Source organism: Esox lucius, chromosome 12 (assembly GCF_011004845.1).
Source record: "Esox lucius isolate fEsoLuc1 chromosome 12, fEsoLuc1.pri, whole genome shotgun sequence".
Taxonomy (NCBI): Eukaryota; Metazoa; Chordata; class Actinopteri; order Esociformes; family Esocidae; genus Esox; species Esox lucius.
The window spans coordinates 35979865-36005689 of record NC_047580.1 but is presented as its reverse complement, the minus strand read 5'-3'; the positions used below and the strand labels follow the sequence as shown (position 1 = coordinate 36005689).

General features: G+C 43.1%; 1 protein-coding gene across 2 annotated transcripts in view; it reads right to left on the bottom strand.

Moving 5' to 3' along the window:
• Window positions 1–24890, bottom strand: part of LOC105028952 (nerve growth factor) — a 38907-nt gene extending 14017 nt beyond the window's left edge. Inside the window, exon 1 of one of the 2 annotated variants that reach the window (XM_010902020.3) lies at window positions 24709–24890. Coding sequence is in view for 1 of the 2 variants with exons in the window: in XM_034296094.1 (XP_034151985.1) it covers window positions 10575–10577 (3 nt within the window). In the remaining variant the exon portion in view is untranslated. Of the gene's footprint in view, window positions 1–10574; window positions 10648–24708 lie in introns of those variants that run through there. The other variant, XM_034296094.1, reaches the window with a different exon arrangement.
• Window positions 24891–25825: the final 935 nt, after the last annotated feature.

The following is a 25825-nucleotide window of genomic DNA, read 5'->3' as shown; positions in this document are numbered from 1 at the left end:
CCACAGCCTAGCACACACTCTATACAGCCCACAGCCTAGCACACACTCTATACAGCCCACAGCCTAGCACACACTCTATACAGCCTACAGCCTAGCACACACTCTATACAGCCTACAGCCTAGCACACACTCTATACAGCCTACAGCCTAGCACACACTCTATACAGCCCACAGCCTAGCACACACTCTATACAGCCTACAGCCTAGCACACACTCTATACAGCCTACAGCCTAGCACACACTCTATACAGCCCACAGCCTAGCACACACTCTATACAGCCTACAGCCTAGCACACACTCTATACAGCCTACAGCCTAGCACACACTCTATACAGCCCACAGCCTAGCACACACTCTATACAGCCCACAGCCTAGCACACACTCTATACAGCCTACAGCCTAGCACACACTCTATACAGCCTACAGCCTAGCACACACTCTATACAGCCTTCACTATCTAGCCAACGTGCGGTCACCGGCGAACAAAAATAATCATCTCACAAAAATGGATTATGGATTGCACCGCCATGATTTTCTCATGAACCGTGGCTTAACAACAACATACATGACAACGTAATTGAGCTAGAAGGGTGTGACGTCTACAGGGCTGATTGGACGGCAGAGGACTTCGGTAAGACCAGAGGAGGTGGGCTGTGGTAAGACCCGGGAAGGCGTTCAGGAGGCATCCGGAACAGATGCCCAAGCCACCTCAGCTGACCCCTCTCGATGTGGAGGAGCAGCGGCTCTACTCTGAGCTCCTCCCGGGTGACCGAGCTTCTCACCCTATCTCTAAGGGATCGCCCAGCCACCCTGCAGGATTATTTTACCATTCTTTTTTTTGACATTATAGAGGAAGCCGAGCTTCCCTTGCAGTCTTAAAGAAATCCCCACTGCTGTGGTAAGACCAGAGGAGGTGGGTTGTTGTAAGATCAGAGGAGGTAGGCTGTGGTAAGACCAGAGGAGGTGGCCTGTGCATTAATGTAAACAAAACATGGTGTACAAACACTAACTGGGAGTCACTGTTCAACCAATCTGGAATACCTGATGATTAGATGCAGGCCTTTTTACTTGCCTCGGGAGTTTACACCTTTTGTTGTTATTGCAGTCTACATACCCGGATGCTAATGCTAAGCTAGCAATGAAAGAACTGCATCAGCAAACAGCAGACCGAACACCCGGATGGTGTTTTTGTGATTGCAGGGGATTTCAACCATTCCAATCTGATTTCCTCCCCCCCCAATTCCCACCAAAACAGAGGGGACAATACACCAAACCACATGTATACAAACATTCCGGAGACTTACAAAGCCCCCCCCCCCCGATCTGTGACAGTCTGATATCCTTCCACTGTTCCTAATCCCCAAGTATTTATGCCTCATTTAACGTGTGAAACCATCAGTGAAGTCAATCAAAGTGTGGCAAGAAGGGTCAGATTCACTTCTACAGCACCAGATTCAACACACATACTGGAGTTTGTTTGCCACTCAAGCCACCCTTGACTCCCATACAGACATTGAAACACATTCTTCCTCCGTTCTGGATTACATCAACATCTGCACCAACAATGTCACCAGCCATAATCTAACCTTCCCCAACCAGAAGCCTTGGATGAACAGAGGTCCAACAACTGCTAAAGCCCCGCAACGCTGCGTTCAGATGCGGTGATGCAGAGGCCTACAGCTCATCCAGGGCCAACCTGAAAAGATGGCTGAAAATGACCACAAACTGCAGATCCTGGGTGTCCACATCTCCGAGGACCTCTCCTGGACCCTTAACACCTCAACCCTGGTCAAAGACAGTGCCTGTACCTTTTAAAGAGGCTGAAGAAGGCCGCTTGTCTTCCCAGATCCTTGTGAACTTCCACCACTGCACAATCAAGGGCATTCTGAGAAACTGTGCCACAGTGTGGTTTAACGGTTGCTCCGTAGCTGACCAGAAGGCCCTGCAACAGGTGGTGAAAACCACCCAGCACATCACTGGTGCCCACCTCCCAGCCATCGTAGACCTCCAGAGCAAACGGTGTCTGCGCAGGGCGCACGGCATCACCAGGGACCCTTCACATCCATCCCATAAACTGTTTGCCCTCCTACCATCAGGCAGGCAGTACAGGTCTCTATGTTCTTACCCCAGCAGGCTCAGGAACAGTTTCTTTCCATCCAGTGTAACCCTGCTGAACTCTGTGACCCATCACTAACCCCCCCCCGCCTCTCAGGGACCTTGTTGCACTACTCCCTTTGTACAACTCTGACACTGCCTTGCAAAGTCTGATAAGGACGTTTTGAGTTGTCACAGGTATGTGTCTACCCCGGGAACCTCATTGCTGCTATCCCTGCATTACAGACGAGGTCAAACCTCCAACCTGCTTGATTGCACAGTCAGAATTGCCATTTGTTCTTGCATTTGCCACATCACACAACTATTCAAACATATTGCACACGTGTACATACATACACTTAATACCTAAAAAAATTGCCCTCCCCTATTTGCCTTCATTGTACATCTACACATTCCACTTGTAACAGTACAATGTAACTGCATTTCGTTGTACTGTACTCACACTGTTCAATAAAGTTGAATCTAATCTATTCTAAATCTGTTTGTCATTTTTCTCTCCTCCAATACTTTCACATGAAGGTGGAGTTGACATCTCAGTAACTCGCTTAATGTCCTCCCGCTTTCTCATACGTCTCTCATTTTTCTCATTCCCTGTCTCATCTCTCTCAATCTCTCACTTCCAATCTTGCTCTCAACCCTGTTCTCCCTTTATGGCCCTCTGTCTGTTTGTCTTTCTCTCTCTTGTCCGTTCCCCACTCTCTCTCTCATCTCTCTGTCCTCTTCTTTCTTTGCCAAACCAGTGTTTACTAACAGGGACAGATGATTCCCAGACAGGCCTTGGCTGAGGGTGTTAGTGTGAGGCCGTGCCGGGGCAGCACAATCCTGAGCGGTCTCATCCATCACCATTAGTTGCAACATCCTGATCTGATCCATAAACACACCAGAACTTTCAGACTCCTGGTCTTACTGTCACATCAGGTCATTTACACACATGGTCTAACTGTCACAACAGGTCATTTACACACCTGGTCTAACTGTCACAACAGGTCATTTACACACCTGGTCTAACTGTCACAACAGGTCATTTACACACCTGGTCTAACTGTCACTTCAGGTCATTTACACACCTGGTCTAACTGTCACTTCAGGTAATTTACACACCTGGTCTAACTGTCACAACAGGTCATTTACACACCTGGTCTAACTGTCACAACAGGTCATTTACACACCTGGTCTAACTGTCACAACAGGTCATTTACACACCTGGTCTAACTGTCACATCAGGTAATTTACACACCTGGTCTAACTGTCACATCAGGTAATTTACACACCTGGTCTACACACCTGGTCTAACTGTCACTTCAGGTCATTGACACACCTGGTCTAACATTTACAAACATGTTGATCAACTTTGTTACATTTTGTAGTTGACCCCTCAGTTCAGGGCTCAGGTTATGCTAGTTGACCATGGATCTTGGATCTGTATGTGTAAACTGTGAAGTACAGACGACCACATCCAAATCTATATTCAAAGAGGAAAATAGCAAGATGTTATCAGATTAATAGCTAATATCTAAATCACATTTGCATTGGCTTGCAGTTGGTTAAGAATGGGTTCTTCCAGCATTTATTACTCTCTCTTCTGCCTCTGCTGAGCATTCAGCTTTCAGAATAATTTTTATAAGGTGTTTAGGCTTATAGAGGACTGTTGTAACGAAATAAGAGGATTAATCTGAATATTGTCATCATCATTCATAATTGTAATGGAGATTAAATCAATGGTTACAATCTCTGTGAAGTGATGGAAAGGTTTGCGTTAGCTCTGAAGGGAAGTTACGAGAAATATATTGATAAATATTTAAAAATATATCAAGCAAAAGACTACATAGCAAATAAATGAACTGCACAAATTAGCGGAAGACAGGGAGTCCATTTTGGAGAGAGATGCATAGAGTGATTTCACCAGACAGACACTATTTCTCTTCTCATGGCAATGTTAAGTACTCTAAAGGGTTAACCAAATCTTAGATGGGCAAAGCAGGTGACATTTCTATGTTCACTGCCATACAAGTTAAAACAATTTCTGTTGTAGTACAAAGAAGCAGCATTTTGAGTGTTAGGAAATATTCAAACCCTTGGTAAAAATAACCTTATAACAGTGAGATAACAGTGAGATAAATAACCCTAACCCACTGTTATACCAACCCTAACCTTATCTCACTGTTATACCAACATTAATCCTATCCCACTGTTATACCAACCTAACCCTAACCCATTGTTATACCAACCTAACCCTAACCCACCGTTATACCAACATTAATCCTATCCCACTGTTATACCAACCCTAACCCTAACCCATTGTTATACCAACCCGAACCCTATCCCACTGTTATACCAACATTAATCCTATCCCACTGTTATACCAACCCTAACCCTATCCCACTGTTATACCAACCCTAACCCTATTCCACACTTATATTAACCCTAACCCTATCTCACTGTTATACCAACCCTAACCCTATTCCACACTTATATTAACCCTAACACTATCTCACTGTTATACCAACCCTAACCCTATCCCACTGTTGTATCAACCCTTACTCCTAATTCTATCATTACCCAGTCATTTACTGGAAGCAGTATGAAGTAGCCTTGCTGGTAATAGAGAGATGGAATCCTTCTGGGACTGTGGCAGGACTGTTCCCAACCACTACTATACATACTTCTAGAATGTTCCAAACCACTACATAATACTAGAATGTTCCAAACCGCTACATAATACTAGAATGTTCCAAAACCAACTGAGCTAACTTGGGGAGAAGCACACACAGACCTAGACAATTATGCTACCCCGAGGACGAGCAGCCAAAACAAACTGCTAGAATTAAAACTAATCTCTTGTGGACCAATTCTGTGCGTAAACAGTGAGCATCTGTCAAGGCCCACACCGAAGAATGTGATTACTGGTGGTGGTAGATGGTTTTTCTTTTGATGATTTGGACTCATGACTAGGTGATGGCGGTGCTTGAAATGTCTGTGAATTTGTACACGAGCCGAGATTGGCACAAACCAACAAAAAACCAACAGAAAACCAACAGAAGTCTGGAAACGTAATTGCCAAACCACAGTCTGAGAGGTGGGGTCAAACGCCACCTGTATTCACTCTGTAGTTTATTACTGTCAACAGAGGCTCTAGCCAGCTACAGAGAACCCAGCAGAATATCTCATTTGGAGAATATGTCAGAGACACTGACCCAGCAGAATGACTGGTACAGAGAACCCAGCAAAATGACTGGTACAGAGAACCCAGCAAAACGACTGGTACAGAGAACCCAGCAGAATGACTCATTTGGAGACCCTTGTCAGAGACATGTCAGAGACACCAACAGAGACATTTACAAGAGGGTGTAGAGAAACCAGCGTCAACTGCAACAAAGCTTTTTATTTACTTCCCTGGTTTAAAAATTCTCTTTTCACTTCACATTACAATGCAGTTTTTTAAGGTTGTTTTTCAAGTGAAAATACAGTGGGCAGTTCCACTTAAACAGCTCCATATGAGGAGCTCAGTCCATATGGCAAGGCTTAACTGGGTGAGGTGATAAACATACGAATGCAACTCTATCAGGTCCAACATGTACTCCACTCCAATTGACATGTTGATGCCAACATAGAGACTTCAGTGCCAACAGACATGGTCTTGCCCTCAGTGCACCCCCCCCCCACACACACTTTATATTGCACTTCTTTTGATGAGGGTACCTACACCGCAAAGGGAGTAGGGTGTGATTTGCAACACATGCCCTGAAGTTGTCAATGCCACATTCAGAACCACTGTACATTATGCCAGCCTGCCTGCTTCAGCTCTTGGTGAAACGTTTGTCCACTTTGAAGAGCCAAGCTGAAATATTAGAACTTGATGTTAAGGGAATGTCTCCCCATGTTCAGCTTCAGAAGTCAGTTGACAGGAGATACACAGAACACACAGAACAAAGAACATAGAATACACTGAACACCAAACACCCAACAGATCAAACACACAGAACACAGAGTGTAGAATACACTGAACACAAAACACAGAATTCACTGAACACCAAACACCCAACAGACAAAACACACAGAACACAGAGTGCAGAACACACTGAACACAAAACACACAGAACACAGAACATAGAATACTCGGAACACTGAACACCAAACACTCAACAGACAAAACACACAGAACAGAGTGCAGAACACACTGAACACAAAACACACAGAACATAGAATACACTGAACACCAAACACCGAACAGACAAAACACACAGAACACAGAGTGTAGAACACACTGAACACAAAACACACAGAACACTGAACATAGAATACTCGGAACACTGAACACCAAACACCCAACAGACAAAACACACAGAACACAGAGTGTAGAACACACTGAACACAAAACACACAGAACACAGAGTGTAGAACACACTGAACACAAAACACACAGAACACAGAGTGTAGAACACACTGAACACAAAACACACAGAACACAGAGTGTAGAACACACTGAACACAAAACACACAGAACACAGAGTGCAGAACACACGGAACACACAGAGCAGGAAGTTCAGGTAGTAGATTCTCGTTTCGCTTCAAAGCGCTATCTCCTAATGCCTAATGAAAACCATATGTCCTGGGGGTTTAAATGTACATTAAGTAACCTTTGACCACATGAACAGGAGCAGTCTCTCTGGTTGGGACAAGGTTTACTGACAATTGTAATCAACACTGGAACAGAACATTTGCCAAAACCATGCTGGACTAAAACCAAGAAACATTCACCCTGAAAGCTCTGAATCGATAGTGTTTAGCAGCTGTGGAAATCCAGACCCAATGGATGTTTCCTCCTGTCCCCTCTCCTCCTGTTCTCCCCTCTCCTCCTGTTCTCCCCTCTCCTCCTGTTCTCCCCTCTCCTCCTGTTCTCCGCCCTCCTCCTGTTCTCCCCTCCTCACCCTGTTCTCCCCTCCTCACCCTGTTCTCCCCTCCTCACCCTGATCTCTTCTATACCCCAGTCCAATATCCCAGTTCCATAACCCAGTTCAATACCCCAGTCCAATACCCCAGTCCAATAGCCTAGCCCCATACCTTAGCACTATATTCCAATTTCATTCCTCAGTCTGATACTTCCTGACCAAAACATGTAAAAGAGTTTTCTTTAAACACAAAATACATTTGTTTTCCAGCTCCAGGTTTAAGTGCTTGGCACTCAGTTTGACTCTGATGATTAGCGATCAGAGGAAGCTGGCAGTCTCTGGGAGCGATGGAGGGAGGAGTTCTGGCTGCACTCTGACTAGAACTTTACACTGGCGAGAAGCTGGAGTCTCAGACTGACTGAGGAGAGGGATGGAGAGAGGGATGGAGAGAGAGATGGAGAGAGAGATGGAGAGAGGGATGGAGAGGGGGATGAAGAGGGGGATGAAGAGAGGGATGGAGAGAGGGATGGAGAGAGGGATGGAGAGGGGGATGGAGAGGGGGATGGAGAGAGAGATGGAGAGGGGGATGAATAGAGGGATGAAGAGAGGGATGAAGAGGGGGATGAAAAGGAGGACTGAAGAGAGGGATGAGAAGATATGGTCACTGTTCAGGTAGGTCTCCGGGTATAACTCCCTTGTATCTGTGAGAACATTACATCTCGATGCAGGAGTGGAGAGATGGAGAAAGAAAAATCAAGAGACGGAGATGGAGAGAGAAGTAGAGAGAAATGGAGAGGGTTTGAGAGAGATGGATCGACAGAAATTAGAAGACAGATGAAAGATGGATTGACAGAATTTAAAAGACAGATGAAAGATGGATTGACAGAAATTAAAAGACAGATGAGAGATGGATTGACAGAAATTAAAAGACAGATGAGAGATGGATTGACAGAAATTAAAAGACAGATGAGAGATGGATTGACAGAAATTAAAGACAGAAGAGAGATGGGTGGAAAGATAGCTAGAGAAAGGTACGGGTTAAAGTGTTATTAGATTTCAGTTGGGGGCGTAAGATGAGGCAGCCCCAGATTGAAGGCGCTCCAGCTGAAACCAGTTTGAATACCAATGCACTGTTTAACTGTGACTGTGAGAGATGAGTAAGTATTCCTGATGAAGTAATAAGCATTCCTGATTATGTAATAAGCATTCATAATGAGGTAGAAAGCATTTCTTTGATGACGTAGACCACAGATATTACTTTCCCATTTCTAAACCATGAGTCAGGAGTTTGACATGATGAGCGCTTACTGCCCGAGCAACTGATGAACCTCACACCACAGACAGCAAAACCGAAATATCACCACAAGAATGGCACTGAACAACAATTGAATACCATGAATGTGCATCACACACATGATGAGAGGAATTTCATTTACTAATTCCTCTCATGATAAGTCATTCCCAGGTTCAGTCAAGCATATTCACCTGCCACTAGGGCTCTATAGGTAATTAACCAGATCAGCAAAATGTCAGCAATCAACAACCAGAAAAGGGGCTTGTACTTGTCCCTGCACAAAATAAAAGATGTCCTTAAACCTCAACTTGATTGAGTGTTTGTCCCTGCACAGAATAAACGACCCACTGGTGGCTCAACATGCTTCATGCTCATGTAATCATTGTTGAATCATTCCATTCTGCCCACAGAGCCATTTCTATTGTGTTCTAGATATAACATTATAACATGTAACATATGTAGAACACATCCATCTGTCAAGTAATATGGTTATAATGTCTAGAACACATCCATCTGTCCAGTAATATGGTTATAATGTCTAGAACACATCCATCTGTCCAGTAATATGGTTATAATGTCTAGAACACATCCATCTGTCCAGTAATATGGTTATAATGTCTAGAACACATCCATCTGTCCAGTATTATGGTTATAATGTCTAGAACACATCCATCTGTCCAGTAATATGGTTATAATGTCTAGAACACATCCATCTGTCCAGTATTATGGTTATAATGTCATGACACATCCATCTGTCCAGTATTATGGTTATAATGTCTAGAACACATCCATCTGTCCAGTATTATGGTTATAATGTCTAGAACACATCTATCTGTCCAGTAATATGGTTATAATGTCATGACACATCAATCTGTCCAGTATTATGGTTATAATGTCTAGAACACATCCATCTGTCCAGTATTATGGTTATAATGTCATGACACATCCATCTGTCCAGTATTATGGTTATGATGTCTAGAACACATCTATCTGTCCAGTAATATGGTTATAATGTCATGACACATCAATCTGTCCAGTATTATGTTATAATGTCTAGAACACATCCATCTGTCCAGTTATATGGTTATAATGTCATGACACATCCATCTGTCCAGTATTATGGTTATGTCTAGAACACATCCATCTGTCCAGTATTATGGTTATAACGTCATGACACATCCATCTGTCCAGTATTATGGTTATAATGTCATGACACATCTATCTGTCCAGTAATATGGTTATAATGTCATGACACATCAATCTGTCCAGTATTATGGTTATAATGTCTAGAACACATCCATCTGTCCAGTATTATGGTTATAATGTCATGACACATCCATCTGTCCAGTATTATGGTTATGATGTCTAGAACACATCTATCTGTCCAGTAATATGGTTATAATGTCATGACACATCAATCTGTCCAGTATTATGTTATAATGTCTAGAACACATCCATCTGTCCAGTTATATGGTTATAATGTCATGACACATCCATCTGTCCAGTATTATGGTTATGTCTAGAACACATCCATCTGTCCAGTATTATGGTTATAACGTCATGACACATCCATCTGTCCAGTATTATGGTTATAATGTCATGACACATCCATCTGTCCAGTTATATGGTTATAATGTCATGACACATCCATCTGTCCAGTATTATGGTTATAATGTCTAGAACACATCCATCTGTCCAGTTATATGGTTATAATGTCTAGAACACATCCATCTGTCCAGTTATATGGTTATAATGTCATGACACATCCATCTGTCCAGTTATATGGTTATAATGTCATGACACATCCATCTGTCCAGTTATATGGTTATAATGTCATGACACATCCATCTGTCCAGTAATATGGTTATAACATACTCATGAGTCATGACTTGCCTTTCCAGAGTGACTTGTTCATATTAGTTGTTTGTTTTGACCTACTGGCCAATCAGTTCTACAGGCGTGTTCCAACCATTTCAGAATGAGGTAGCAGTGAGTGGAAACAGAAATAAATCACGAGGTGACAATGAATCACCAGCTGACAATGAATAACCAGGTGCCGTAATAGAATCAATTTCATTGATTAAGAGAAGTTGTTGTAGAACCAAATCAGTTACACATCCAGCTTCTCGTCACCACTTGAAGTGGAGAATTAACCTTTGGGCTGCTACTGCAGGTCTCATGTTATCAACTTTTGCCTTGCGGCGGTAGAAATAAAGCAGAAATAAAGCTTTGACAGAAGGTGGGGCTGTTTGTTGGGGAAGCTTTTTTATACTTACCATGTGAACATGCCTGATTCAGGTGCAACTTCTGTTTGATTCTAACACCATTCTGCTGCATGTGGTTCAGAAGGTCAGTTTCTCTTCTGATGGAAACATCAACATCATTTGGATGAACAAAACCCACCCTCTAATTAACTGACCCAGTTATCTCTAATTGTTTTATTGATTGTTAAACAACTATATCCTCAGGCTGTTTCACTTAGAGAATGTGTGTGTAAATGTGTACGGTTATGATTGTGTGTGCAAGTTTGTGAGTGTGTGTATGAGTCAGGAATAACTGATCTGCGTCACACAGGGTGTGTGAGATAACACGCTCTCTCACTCTCTTCCTCTCTCACTCTCTGCTACTTACTCTCGGTGTCCCACACACAGCACACAGACACGCACACACACACACACACACACACACACACACACACACACACACATAAATACACACACACACACACTTGTTGATGTGACAGTTTACGGTAGGTTCTCAGTAAACAGATTGTTTCAAAGGAGCGGTTTGTTTTTGTTTGGTTTTCTTGTGTGTATCTCAGCGTGTGTGTGTGTGTCTCAGCGTGTGTGTGTTTCTCAGCATGTGTGTGTGTGTGTGTGTGTGGAAAGAGCACCATGTCGAGTCAAGCCACACATGCTGTCAGCTGTGAAAGGAGGGAGCGGAAAGATCTGCTAAATCATTAAACACACAAAACACACACACACAGACAACACACACGCACACAACACATGCACACAGACAACACATAACACACACACAGACAACACACACGCACACAACACATGCACACAGACAAGACATAACACACACACAGACATGAACATGTGGGTAGTGAGGAAGTCTCCATCAACATTCAATACTATATCAACACATTACAGCTTTGTTATTCCTGCAGTAAAACCTCATTTGTGAACCCAGGAGGCTGAAGGATGAACAGCCTGTTGCGTGTGTGAACCCGGGAGGCTGAAGGATGAACAGCCTGTTGCGTGTGTGAACCCGGGAGGCTGAAGGATGAACAGCCTGTTGCGTGTGTGAACCCGGGAGGCTGAAGGATGAACAGCCTGTTGTGTGTGAAAGACAGACAGGTTACCAAAGGAAACATGTGTGTTTCTGTATTTGTGTGCATTTGTGCATTTAGGAATTTGCACATGCAAAATACATGTTGTCACCTGTGGTCAGAGAGGACGCTGTCTGTCTTCACTGTGCTGCCCCGACTAAACCTCCACTCACTACTCTGTCGCCGTCACGTCCTGTGTAGGTATCTGATTGGTGATCGATGCAACAGTAACCTCGTTGTTGTTTACCTGGTAACTAACATGGCGTGTTGTTACCTGGCAACTAACATGACGTTTTGTTACCTGGTAACTAATAAGGTGTGTTTTTACCTGGTAACTAACATGGCATGCTGATGCTGGTAAATAACACGGCGTGATGATGCTGGTAAATAACATGGCGTGTTGATGCTTGTAAATAACATGGCGTGTTGATGCTGGTAAATAACATGGCGTGCTGATGCTGGTAAATAACATGGCGTGATGATGCTGGTAAATAACATGGCGTGCTGATGCTGGTAAATAACATGGCGTGATGATGCTGGTAAATAACATGGCGTGCTGATGCTGGTAAATAACATGGCGTGATGATGCTGGTAAATAACATGGCGTGCTGATGCTGGTAAATAACATGGCGTGATGATGCTGGTAAATAACATGGCGTGCTGATGCTGGTAAATAACATGGCGTGATGATGCTGGTAAATAACATGGCGTGATGATGCTGGTAAATAACATGGCGTGATGATTCTGGTAAATAACATGGCGTGATGATGCTGGCAAATATCATGGTGTAAAAACCCTTCTAAATCTAAGCCATTTAGGATCTTAGGAGCAATTCTTTATCAAATACTTTAGTACAAACACATATACTAATTATTACTTGCCTTCGGCTGTGAGTGTGTGTGTGTGAGTGTGAAGGAGAATGTTTGCACAGGCTGACACACATATCTGGAGTTGTGAACACCAGCAATGTAGCATACTAAATAAATAGCCCTAATTTGTAGCCACTAACATGAATGTAAGATTTAATCTAACCCTAACTTTTGACCTTACCCCTAATATCTAAACAACCATAATGCTAAGTACTAACCGTAAAATTAACACTGAGCCTAAAAAAATGCATTGTGTATTTGAGGAACAGAAACAATATCCCAAAATGTCCTACTTTAAAAAGTACTAAACTCTCTGGTTCTAAAACATGGTGAAGCGTGTCCCTAGTTGTTCTTACATGATTAGGCATGTCCCTTGTCCTGACGCGGTAAAATGTGTCTTTAGTTCTTACTTGATTAAGTAGGCCCCAAGTTCTGACATGATGAAGCTTTTCTCTAGTTCTGACTTGATGAGGCATTTCTTTATTTAGGATATGAAGAGGCGTGTTTCTAGTTCTTATGTGATGAGGCGTATCTCTAGTTCTGACTTAAAGAGGTATGTCTCTACTTCCAACTTGATTGGATGTGTCTCCATTTCTGAGTTGATGAGGCATGTCTCTAGTTCTGACTTGATGAGGCATATCTCTACATCCAATTATATTAGACGTGTCCCCAGTTCTGACTTGATGAGGCGTGTCTCTAGTTCTGACTTGATGTGGCCTGTTTCCAGTTCTGACTTGATGAGGTATGTCTCTAGTTCTGACTTGATGAGGTATGTCTCTAGTTCTGACTTGATGAGGCCTGTCTCCAGTTCTGACTTGATGTGGCCTGTTTCCAGTTCTGACTTGATGAGGCCTGTCTCTAGTTCTGACTTGATGTGGCCTGTCTCTAGTTCTGACTTGATGAGGCCTGTCTCTAGTTCTGACTTGATGAGGCCTGTCTCCAGTTCTGACTTGATGTGGCCTGTCTCCAGTTCTGACTTGATGAGGCCTGTCTCCAGTTCTAATTTGATGAGGTATGTCTCTAGTTCTGACTTGATGAGGCCTGTCTCTAGTTCTGACTTGATGTGGCCTGTCTCCAGTTCTGATTTGATGAGGCATGTCTCCAGTTCTAATTTGATGAGGTATGTCTCTAGTTCTGACTTGATGAGGCCTGTCTCTAGTTCTGACTTGATGAGGCCTGTCTCCAGTTCTGACTTGATGTGGCATGTCTCTAGTTCTGACTTGATGAGGCCTGTCTCTAGTTCTGACTTGATGAGGCCTGTCTCCAGTTCTGACTTCATGAGGCCTGTCTCCAGTTCTGACTTGATGTGGCCTGTCTCCAGTTCTGACTTGATGAGGCCTGTCTCCAGTTCTGATTTGATGAGGCCTGTCTCTAGTTCTGACTTGATGTGGCCTGTCTCCAGTTCTGATTTGATGAGGCATGTCTCCAGTTCTAATTTGATGAGGTATGTCTCTAGTTCTGACTTGATGAGGCCTGTCTCTAGTTCTGACTTGATGAGGCCTGTCTCCAGTTCTGACTTGATGTGGCCTGTCTCCAGTTCTGATTTGATGAGGCCTGTCTCTAGTTCTAACTTGATGTGGCCTGTCTCCAGTTCTGACTTGATGAGGCATGTCTCCAGTTCTAATTTGATGAGGTATGTCTCTAGTTCTGACTTGATGAGGCCTGTCTCTAGTTCTGACTTGATGAGGCCTGTCTCCAGTTCTGACTTGATGTGGCCTGTCTCCAGTTCTGACTTGATGAGGCCTGTCTCCAGTTCTGATTTGATGAGGTATGTCTCTAGTTCTGACTTGATGTGGCCTGTCTCCAGTTCTGACTTGATGAGGCCTGTCTCCAGTTCTGACTTGATGAGGCATGTCTCTAGTTCTGGTGTGATGAGGCGTGTCTCTAGTGCAGATGTTATGAGGCATGTATTTATGATTGGCGTCTATTGGGTACATGATAAGGTGTGTCTAAAGTTTGTATGTGGTGAGGCATGTCTTAAGTTCTGACACGTAATGAGACGTGCCGGTAGTTCGGACCTCTGGTGCTTACACGTGATGAGCTGTCTAACATGTGAGGTGGTTTGTTTCTTGTTTTAACATGTGAGGTGGTTTGTTTCTTGTTTTAACATGTGCAGATGTGTGTCTACATTTCAAAAATGTTGAGGCATGTCTTCATTCCGGATGTGATAGAAAAGCAAAAACTTGTTGCTTTACAAAAGAGAAAAGTCTGCTACTGTTGATAACTCAGTATGTACAACCTATCAATGACATGAGTTCTCATGATGGCAGCTCCTTGTTGTTGATGCAATGCTTACAGTAACTTAATACAGAACAGCAAAGTGCACTGCAGTATTCAGCCAATCAAAGGTAGCATAGCAGAAATGTTGATCTACAGACCGATTTTAGATAACAGTGACTCTGAATTCAAACGGCAGCAAGCTTATTACGTTATGTGAAACAAGACCAGTAAAACAGTTTATGTCACAATATGTCATATTAGGTAGCTAGTTTTGCTAGTAACGTGATTAGCTACAGCTAGCTAGTTAAGGAGGGATTGTTTGAATAAATAATGGTTTACAATAAATAATTAAATCTTGTGAACATTCATTTGTTTATCAAGCAATTGTGGCCTGACTTTCCCTTTTTGAGTGACCACATGTTTATGGCAGAGTGCCCATTCCTAAAGAAGGACATTACAAAATCAGACCAAATGGAAGGCAAATTATTGACATTATTTGGCAGGCAGAGGGGCCCATTCATTTTGTTTAAAGCCATTTCCAATTAATAAAATTAATTGCATTAAAAATAATAAAATAATGTAGTTGATACACTTTTCCTAAATCACAACAAATGTGTTAAGATTTAGAAATGTCTCCATGAGAAATGGGTAAAAATGGAGACGGACAAACTGAACTACACTTTTTAGAAATAACCCATAAATTCACTTGTTCTGAGTCAAGGTCTCTTTGTAAGGCAAAAATGCCAAGCCTGAACTTGAAACAGTCAGAATTAAATACTGAGCTAAAGTCAGAATTTGAGCAAGAAATTCAGAGACAGAAATAAAAAATTTACTGACAGAATGAGAGACAGTCAGAAACAGAAATACAACTAGAAACAGATGGAAATAGAGACAGTTAGAACTAGATACTGAACTAGTGTCAGAACCACTGATTGAACTAGAGACAGTGAGAACTAGAGACCCAAGTAAACACAGTCAGACCTAAAGACAGAAATAGATACAAAACTAGGTTCATACATAATTAGACAGACATAACTAGAAACATAACTAGAGACAGTCAGAATTGAAGACAGATTTACAGACAGACCGACGGACCTGAAGACAAAACATGACAGAAGATTAGATTCAACTGTATTGTCATTGAACAGTACAACGAAATGCAGTTAGCATCTAACCAGAAGCAGAGGCACCTTTAATGGGTGTGATGGGTGTGCAGCACCCATTTCAGGCAAACACAAGGGTCCCTAAGAAGTTTATCTTATGGTTGAAAAAATTATAGCAAGCAGAATAAAATTATATTATGATTAATTTGCTACATCCTATTTAGTTGTCATTGAAGTGATAAACATCTATATTTTATATAATTCCATAATGCATTAGCATGATTGACCAATCTGTGACCGCGTGGGAGTGTAGCCAGTGTTGCCAGATGGGAAATGTTCCCCCATAATTGGGCTATTTTTAATGACAGTGTGCGGTTTTTATGTGGAGTCTGCGGGTGATTAGGCCTATATTGTCAGTGAATCTGGCAACCCTTGGTTTAATGTTGAATTTTGTTGGCTCGCTTGCTAAGGATCTGAACAGTGGAAAATTAACAAAACATAAAAATGGGATGTAGATGTCTGCCACTCAGAGGAAAGACAAAACCAATATGTATTTATTGGTCACAATATTTAGAGTATAATGCAAATAGCCCAACACCACCCAAGAGAAAATACAGTACAAAACGTGATTTGTTCAAAATAAGGCGGGACACCTGAAAACACGGGACTGGTCAGAAAAGTCTTCAGATTGATTTTTTCCGTTTTTCATATGAAGCATACGTTTCTACCAGGCCTATATACCATTCATTACAGCTGGGAGGGTCCTTCAGTTTCTCAGGATGAAACATTTGGTTGTAGTTAGAGCAACATTGAGCCAAATTAACATTTTGGTTGTAGTTAGAGCAATATTGAGATAAAATTAACATTTTGGTTGAAGTTAGAGCAACATTGAGATAAAATTAACATTTTGGTTGAAGTTAGAGCAACATTGAGCCAAATTAACATTTTGGTTGTAGTTAGAGCAACATTGAGCCAAATTGATATTTTGGTTGTAGTTAGAGCAACATTGAGCCAAATTGATATTTTGGTTGTAGTTAGAGCAACATTGAGCCAAATTGATATTTTGGTTGTAGTTAGAGCAACATTGAGCCAAATTGATATTTTGGTTGTAGTTAGAGCAACATTGAGCCAAATTCAGCCTGAGTTTCTGAGTTCTAAGTTAATCAATTCACGAACTTCATACTGGCCCTTTTCATCCCAAATAAACGGTGTCATCATTTTGTATATCAATTTAAATGTACAAACAGGTATGGACAGAGGGAACATGCTGATGGTGGAATGTGTCGTTTTTTCCAGTTTATAAATTCCAGTTTAGTGTTGTTCAATATTGTGTCAAGGTTGTCAGATATCTTAACACGATATCTTTACTAGTTTGAATTAAGGAGGTATGGAGAGTTAAGGTTCTGACATTAATAGTGATATGTCATTTGCATCAAGCAAAAGCGTAAGTCCTTTAACTGATTGGTGTAACCTAATGTCCTCCGCCTGTGATCCAAGAGCTGTGATAAATAGGGTCAGGGGCCAATCAAGTGAGGGCCAATCACATGGCTCAATGCTGCTATAAATGGAGATGTCTGTAACACTTTAGTGACCATTATGTATTTATTGGTCACAATATTTAGAGTAATGCAAATAGCCCAACACCTCTGGACTAAGCGGGTCACTTGCTTAGGGAATCTACATGGTAGATCCCCGGGCCCAGCTAGAACCCCATCATCAATAAAGATGAGAGAGTCCATTGCAGAGGAAGCCATACATGCCCATGCCATGACAATACCTCCTCTATGCTTCACAGATGAAGTGGTATGCTTTGCAGTTCCATTCCACTTTTTGCCTTCCCATCGCTTTGATAAAGGTTCACCTTCATCTCATCTGTCACCTTCATCTCAACTCCAAAACGGCTGAGCTCTGTCCTTTTTAGCTAATTCTAATCTGGCCTTTCTGTTTTTGTTGCTGATCAGAGGCATGCTAATAAGTAATTAATTGATTAGAATACACTTACACTGTGTGGTTCTTTCACATAGCTCTTTTTGAATTCATGCACTAATTGTAATTTGTTCCGGATGAGAGCATCTGCTAAATGACTAAAATGTAAAAGGTACTTATGGTCATATACAATGACCTCCCAACACCCCCCTGAGAGTGCTTCTATTCTTAGTTGGTAAAACACTGTTGAAACAGACAGAAATAAAAGGTGTCAATCTGTAATGAAAATAAACATATTTTCATATGCTGATGTCCAAGAAAAATAGCAATTTTGACAATACTGTCCTAATAAATATTGAGGGCGCTGGATCTTAACTCGGGGAAAGCATTTCTCTTGTCTTGAACCTCCTCGGAAAAGTCAGGAAAAACTCCACCTCAGCTTTTCTGCAGTGAATAGGACCAGTTATTTTGCACTGAGACGAACCTTCTGCCTCATGGTTTAATGTAGACATTTAACCTGGGAAAGGGTTGCAAGAAGCTGGTCTTCTCTGAGACTCTGGTCCAGCTCCCTTCAGGTCATTGACCAGTTCCTGCCGTGTAGTTCTGGGCTGATCCCTCACCTTCCTCATGATCATTGATGCCCCACGAGGTGAGATCTTGCCTGGAGCCCCAGACCGAGGGAGATTGACCGTCATCTTGAACTTCTTCCTTCTTCCAATAATTGCGCCAACAGTTGTTGCCTTGCCACCAAGCTGCTTGCCTATTGTCCTGTAGCCCATCCCAGCCTTGTGCAGGTCTACAATTTTATCCCTGATGTCCTTACACAGCTCTCTGGGTCTTGGCCATTGTGGAGAGGTTGGAGTCTGTTTGATTGAGTGTGTGGACAGGTGTCTTTTATACAGGTGACGAGTTCAAACAGGTGCAGTTAATACAGGTAATGAGTGGAGAACAGGAGAGCCGGAATTCTTACTGGTTGGTAGGTGATCCAATACTTACGTCATGCAATAAAATGCAGATTAATGTGATTTTCTGGGTTTTTGTTTTAGATTCCGTCTCTCACAGTTGATGAGTACCTATGATAAAAATGACAGACCTCTACATGCTTTGTAAGTAAGAAAACCTGCAAAATCGGCAGTGTATCAAATACTTGTTTTCCCCACTGTAAGTGATGAGTGATGAAAGTGACAAGTTTGAGAGTCTTGCAACTCATTCCAGTCACTGGTTACAGAGGCCTAAAAAGAATGATGGCCAAAAGAAGTGTTGACAAGGAATGACCAGTGTTATCGATTTATCGGAGTGCAGATTCCTATTGGATTTGCAAATGTTAAGGAGGGAGTGGTTTTGCCTAAGAGGGATTTGTAGATAAGCTGGTACCAGTGAGTCTGGCATAGTATGTGCAGTGAGGGCCACTTCACTAGTGTAAAGATCACAGTGATGATTGATGTAGGGGGCACTGTTGACAAACAGAATACTATTGTGGTAAACTATGTTTAATTTATAGAGGTAGCTAGGTAAATGATCTAGATAGGAGAGGATGAGTTTTACCAGGGAATAATACCCTGCAGTGGATGATAGATGAAGGACGCTCTATCAGTACACAATTAAAAAAAATATTGACAGGAAATAGGAGGGAGTTGTTGCTGAAGAGCAGCGGGCCAGGCTCACACTGCAGTGTATAAGTTTAACAGCTGCAATTACTTATAGATCACTGGAACAACCAAGACCACTGCATTTGATTTTAAACAGTGCAGGCTGATGTGGGTCTGGAACAAAAGAACATAATTATTTTTGTGAACTTCAGGGAACAGGACTATTAAAGTGCTATTATTGTAACGTGTAATGAATAGACTATTACTATAACCTATAGAGACTGGACTATGATGTCTAAAGAACAGGACTATTACTGTCATTTCTAAAGAACAGGACTATTACCTCTAAAGAACATGATTATAACTGAAACCTCTACAGAACAGGACTATGACCTCTAAAGAACAGGAATATTACTGTAACCTCTAGAGAACAGGACTATTACTGAAACTTCTAGATGATAGGAATATTACTGTAACTTCTAGATGGTAGGAATATTACTGTAACTTCCCATATGACAGGAATATTACTGTAACTTCAAGATTACATGACTATTAGTGCAACATCTAAGAGAACAGGACTATAACATCTAGAGAACAGAATTATAATCTCTACAGAACAGGACTATAACATCCAGAGCACAGGACTATAAACAGAACAGGAATTACTGTAACCTCTTGAGAACTTGGATTAGAGTGACTGGTTTTCTGTCTCTCTATTTCTGTAAGTGTGTGTGTATGTGTGTGTGTGTGTGTGTGTGGAAATGTTAATGGTGGCAACATTCCTGTTCTGACAGAAGCGTGTGAGGAATTCTTTGGTAGGAGGAGTGGTTCATGTATGGCACATGCATACACACACACACACACACACACAACATACACAAAACACACACACAACACACCCCACCCTGACACGATGACAAACTCGGCGACACACTGTGCTGGAGGTCGGATCACTGACGTGTAACATGAGGGGAGAGGACGGAGTGTGGAAAGAGTTAATATGCATAATTATTCCATATGAATGGATCTAATTTAACCATCAACACAAAGACAAGGGAGGGAGAGAGACAGAATGGGGAATGGTAAACACTACAGAACTATTGGGTCTGAACCATCTCTCTCTTTCTTCACTCTGTCTGTACTGGTACACTTTCTTCACTCTGTCTGTACTGGTACACTTTCTTCACTCTGTCTGTACTGGTACACTTTCTTCACTCTGTCTGTACTGGTACACTTTCTTCACTCTGTCTGTACTGGTACACTTTCTTCACTCTGTCTGTACTGGTACACTTTCTTCACTCTGTCTGTACTGGTACACTTTCTTCACTCTGTCTCATAAATCGTCTTTTCACAGACCAGCAATCTGATGTTCAGTTTTCCTGTTACGTTCTGCATCTCTCCCCAGTTTTGCCCTCTTCCTATCTATCCATCTCTCTCTTAACTCTTTCTTTACCTTTTCTTTCTGTTTCTCCTTTTATTCCATGTCTCTGAGACCTTTGAGACTGAGAAAGAACAAACAATAGAAGAGAAGATAAAAATGTGCCTTATTTTACACAATAATGAAGTCATGTTTAAGTTTTCATTGGAGAGACGTTTGTGGGCTCAAGTCCAGGGATATGCGCTCCGAGCAATGTGACCGGCCCCTTTTCTTGGCCAGACATCCTTTCATACAGAATGTAGACTACATCAAATATATGTAGCCATGCCAAGCTGAATGCCAGTAATGAAGTTGCCATTTCCTTGCTCTTCCTCTGCCTCAATCTCCCATAACTCTATCGGACCCAGACGTGCAGCCTTGTGCTAAGAAACCCATCCAGCTCCTGGTAGAATGAGCAGATCTCTGTGCCACAGTTCATTATTGGTTACAGGTCTGGAGATAAGCAACTTCACATCCTTATCCTTCATGTATGTCGATACTTTATGATCAACCACTGAAAATAGTCAACCTGAATCATGTATTTTGTTAAAGCTGACCACTCCAGATATCCACGTTTTCTGGTGACAATCCTTGTTTTTGCTGACCTGTCCCTACTAGCGCGCTGCCTCGGATAATGTTCTCAGTTAGTCCGTAGAATAACCAGATGCTTTGATAAAGTCTCATTACTGAACTTGGCTACTTCTGCAGACTTTTGAACGTTCATCCATCCATCAGTACTGCATTGTATAAACTGCATTTACGGCCAAACAAATAGTTAGCATTACAGGAACAACATTGGCTCCCAAACTGATGTGAACCTGAAATAATTAGCTGTAAGCTTAATAAACAGACAAAAAGGTCCATGGTGATCACTCCAGAAATGTGGTTACCTATGGTTTGCCCGTGATGTGCAGCACCTGTGATTTAATGCGGTCTTTCTCAGCATCCTACTGACCATCATTCTCCAGAATCTAGCCTGGGCCCTGCTGCTAGCAGACCATAATTTTCCAGGTTCTAGCCTGGACCGTGATGCTAGCTGACCACCATATTCCAGGTTCTAGCCTGGAACATGATGCTAGCTGACCACCATATTCCAGGTTCTAGCCTGGACCGTGATGCTAGCTGACCACCATCTTCCAGGTTCTAGCCTGGACCGTGTTGCTAGCTGACCACCATATTCCAGGTTCTAGCCTGGAACACGATGCTAGCTGACGAGGGTCTGGTAAGCCCCAAGGGATGATGCAAAGGCATAGTCATCCGGAAATGTCTGATCTCATCATGCTGTAGCGCCTCCCAGGCTGCTCTGCATGCACAGTACAAACTGAGGTCAGGAGAAGCAGCCCTCTGGAAGGTCAGTGCAATGCTCAGAGGGCAGGGGTTACTTGAGATAACAGCGACTTGAGGGTGAGATCTTTGCAAGTTCGTCCTTCAAAATCATCAGATCAATTATTCTTCAACATTTCTGCAAATATAATACAGCCCTTGACTTTTTGACTGCTTATGTCTCTCTTTTAACTCTAAAAACAGCACATAATCTGTCCGTTCGGGCCCTCTATATTGACTATATATTGATCTTAGTGAAGGGAATTACTGTGGCGACATGGAGTGAGAAAGACAGAAATTAAGAGAGAGTAAGATAAGGGGCAGAAAGAGAGGGATCTATGGAGAGAGAGGGAGACTGAAAGAGAGAAGGAGGAAAGGAGTGAAAGAAGGGAGAGAGATAAAGAGAGAGACGGAGAGAGATAAAGGGCTAGACAGGGTGAGAGATAAAGGGAGAAAGAGGGGTTGGAGGGGGTTTGTGTAACCTGAGGTCTCTGGGTTTTCTAAACACTGAACTTCTTTCCCTTGAAGTTTGGCGACCCCCTCTCCTCCCCTCCCCCACTCCCTTCCCCTAGTCCCTGGGTTCCCTCTCCACTCCCCCTCCTCCCCTCTCTCACCTGGTTTTAACAGGTAACAGACTGTTGAACTTACACAGAGGTCAGAGCCCAGAGGACTGGAGCACCACAACGTCTGTGTCTTTGTGTACAACCATCCACCTGAAGACCCAGTGGGTCCGGGGTCCCATGTTCAGACAAAAGAAACGTCTGATGGAACTCTGCTGTGTTGACAGGCAGCAGTAACTCTTCCCTGCCATGTTCACTGTTTATGGTACTTGTCACTGCTATAGTAATCATTCTGCAGTTTGTTTACCATGGGCTGCCTGCCACTCCGCTGGGACTTCCTGTTAAACTCAGCTGCTGTTTGTAAGGTTGTCACCAGGTACTGTCTGTGGGACCTATTCAGCTGCTGTTTGTAAGGTTGTCACCAGGTACTCTCTGTGGGACCTATTCAGCTGCTGTTTGTAAGGTTGTCACAAGGTACAGTCTGTGGGACCTATTCAGCTGCTGTTTCTATGGCTGTCACCAGGTACTGTTAGTGGGACCTATTCAGCTGCTGTTTCTATGGCTGTCACCAGGTACTGTCTGTGGGACCTATTCAGCTGCTGTTTGTATGACTGTCACCAGGTACTGTCTGTGGGACCTATTCAGCTGCTGTTTGTATGGCTGTCACCAGGTACTGTCTGTGGGACCTATTCAGCTGCTGTTTGTATGGCTGTAACCAGTTACTGTCTATGGGACCTATTCAGCTGCTGTTTGTAAGGTTGTCACCAGGTACTGTCTGTGGGACCTATTCAGCTGCTGTTTGTAAGGTTGTCACAAGGTACAGTCTGTGGGACCTATTCAGTTGCTGTTTGTAAGGTTGTCACCAGTTACTGTCTGTGGGACCTATTCAGCTGTTGTTTCTATGGCTGTCACCAGGTACTGTCTGTGGGACCTATTCAGCTGCTGTTTGTAAGGTTGTCACAAGGTACAGTCTGTGGGACCTATTCAGTTGCTGTTTGTAAGGTTGTCACCAGTTACTGTCTGTGGGACCTATTCAGCTGATGTTTCTATGGCTGTCATCAGGTACTATCTGTGGGACCTATTCGGTTACTGTTTGTATGGCTGTCACCAGGTACTGTCTGTGGGACCTATTCAGCTGCTGTTTCTATCGCTGTCACCAGTTACTGTCTGTGGGACCTATTCAGTTGCTGTTATTAAGGTTGTCACCATGTACTGTCTGTGGGACCTATTTGGTTACTGTTTGTATGGCTGTCACCAGGTACTGTCTGTGGGACCTATTCAGCTGCTGTTCCTATGGCTGTCACCAGGTACTGTCTGTGGGACCTATTTGGTTACTGTTTGTATGGCTGTCACCAGGTACTGTCTGTGGGACCTATTTGGTTACTGTTTGTAAGGTTGTCACCAGGTACTGTCTGTGGGACCTATTCAGCTGCTGTTCCTATGGCTGTCACCAGGTACTGTCTGTGGGACCTATTCAGCTGCTGTTTGTATGACTGTCACCAGTTACTGTCTGTGGGACCTATTCAGTTGCTGTTTGTAAGGTTGTCACCAGGTACTGTCTGTGGGATCCATTCAGCTGCTGTTTGTATGGCTGTCACCAGTTACTGTCTGTGGGACCTATTCAGTTGCTGTTTGTAAGGCTGTCACCAGGTACTGTCTGTGGGACCTTTTCAGTTGCTGTTTGTAAGATTGTCACCAGGTACTGTCTGTGGGACCTATTCAGTTGCTGTTTGTAAGGTTGTCACCAGGTACTGTCTGTGGAACCTATTCAGTTGCTGTTTGTAAGGTTGTCACAAGGTACTGTCTGTGGGACCTATTCAGTTGCTGTTTGTAAGGTTGTCACCCAGTACTGTCTGTGGGACCTATTCAGTTGCTGTTTGCTCCACATGAAACTCAGAGGATCCACTTTCACTTAATGACAGGTGGGGAAAAACAGGCATGATATTATACACACACGCTACCACGCACACACACACACACACACACCCATGCTAGCACACACACACACACACACGTGCATGCACACACCTGAATAGTGAATAGCACATAGAAATATGTTCTCTTACCTCTATTTCTCTCTCCTTCTGTCTGTTTCTCTCCTCCCTTCTCTCCTCCTCCAATGAACGACAGATCCCAGTGAAAGAGTGATATATAGTCCACCTCTCGTTCCGACTGAATTATTCCAAACTCCAAAGCCTTAGACCCAGCTGCCGATCCATCCACGGTCTCTCTGTGTGTCTGCCTCCCACTCTCTTTGGGAAAGAATTGTTCAGAAAGTTACACAGAGGACTTCTGAAGCTACTCCCACCCTCCAGCCTGGCGGTCGACAGGTCCTAGTGCCTCTCCTCTCTGAGACTCTCCTCACCTCTCCTATACCTTCCTCTCCTCTCTAAAATACCCTCCTCTCCTCTCTTTTCTCCTATACACTCCTCTCCTCACCTCTCCTCTCTCCTCACCTATCTCCTCAGCTCTCCTTTCTCCTCACCTCTACTCTCTCCTCACCTCTCCTCACCTCCCCTCTCCTCACCTCCCCTCTCTCCTCAGCTCTCCTCTCTCCTCAGCTCTTCTCTCTCCTCACCTCTCCTCTCTCCTCAGCTCTCCTTTCTCCTCACCTCTCCTCACTTCCCCTCTCTCCTCAGCTCTCCTCTCTCCTCAACTCTTCGCTCTCCTCACCTCTCCTCTCTCCTCAGCTCTCCTTTCTCCTCACCTCTCCTCTCTCCTCACCCCTCTTTCTCCTCTCCTCAGCTCTCCTTTCTCCTCAGCTCTCCTTTCTCCTCAGCTCTCCTTTCTCCTCACCTCTCCTCTCTCCTCACCTCTCTTTCTCCTCTCCTCACGTCTCCTCTCTCCTCAGCTCTCCTTTCTCCTCAGCTCTCCTCTTTCCTCACCTCTCCTTTCTCCTCACCTCTTCTCTCTCCTATACGCTCCTCTCCCTCCCTGCCTGTAGAACTCAGGAGTTCAGTAGTGACAGAGCATTAAAAAAGTAACGGGAATTGTGATTAAAATGTGACCCTGTTCAACATTTTCCCCCAACCTGTTTCTTAACTGTAACCTAATCTTCCTAACAGATATAGTTGTTATCCAAACCTGCTATGTTATATTTTACTAATCTTGTTGCCGAAATTCTCTTGATATGTGACTAAAAGTAATTCAGTCAAAACCTTATTCAGTGGTGCTGGAGAGACA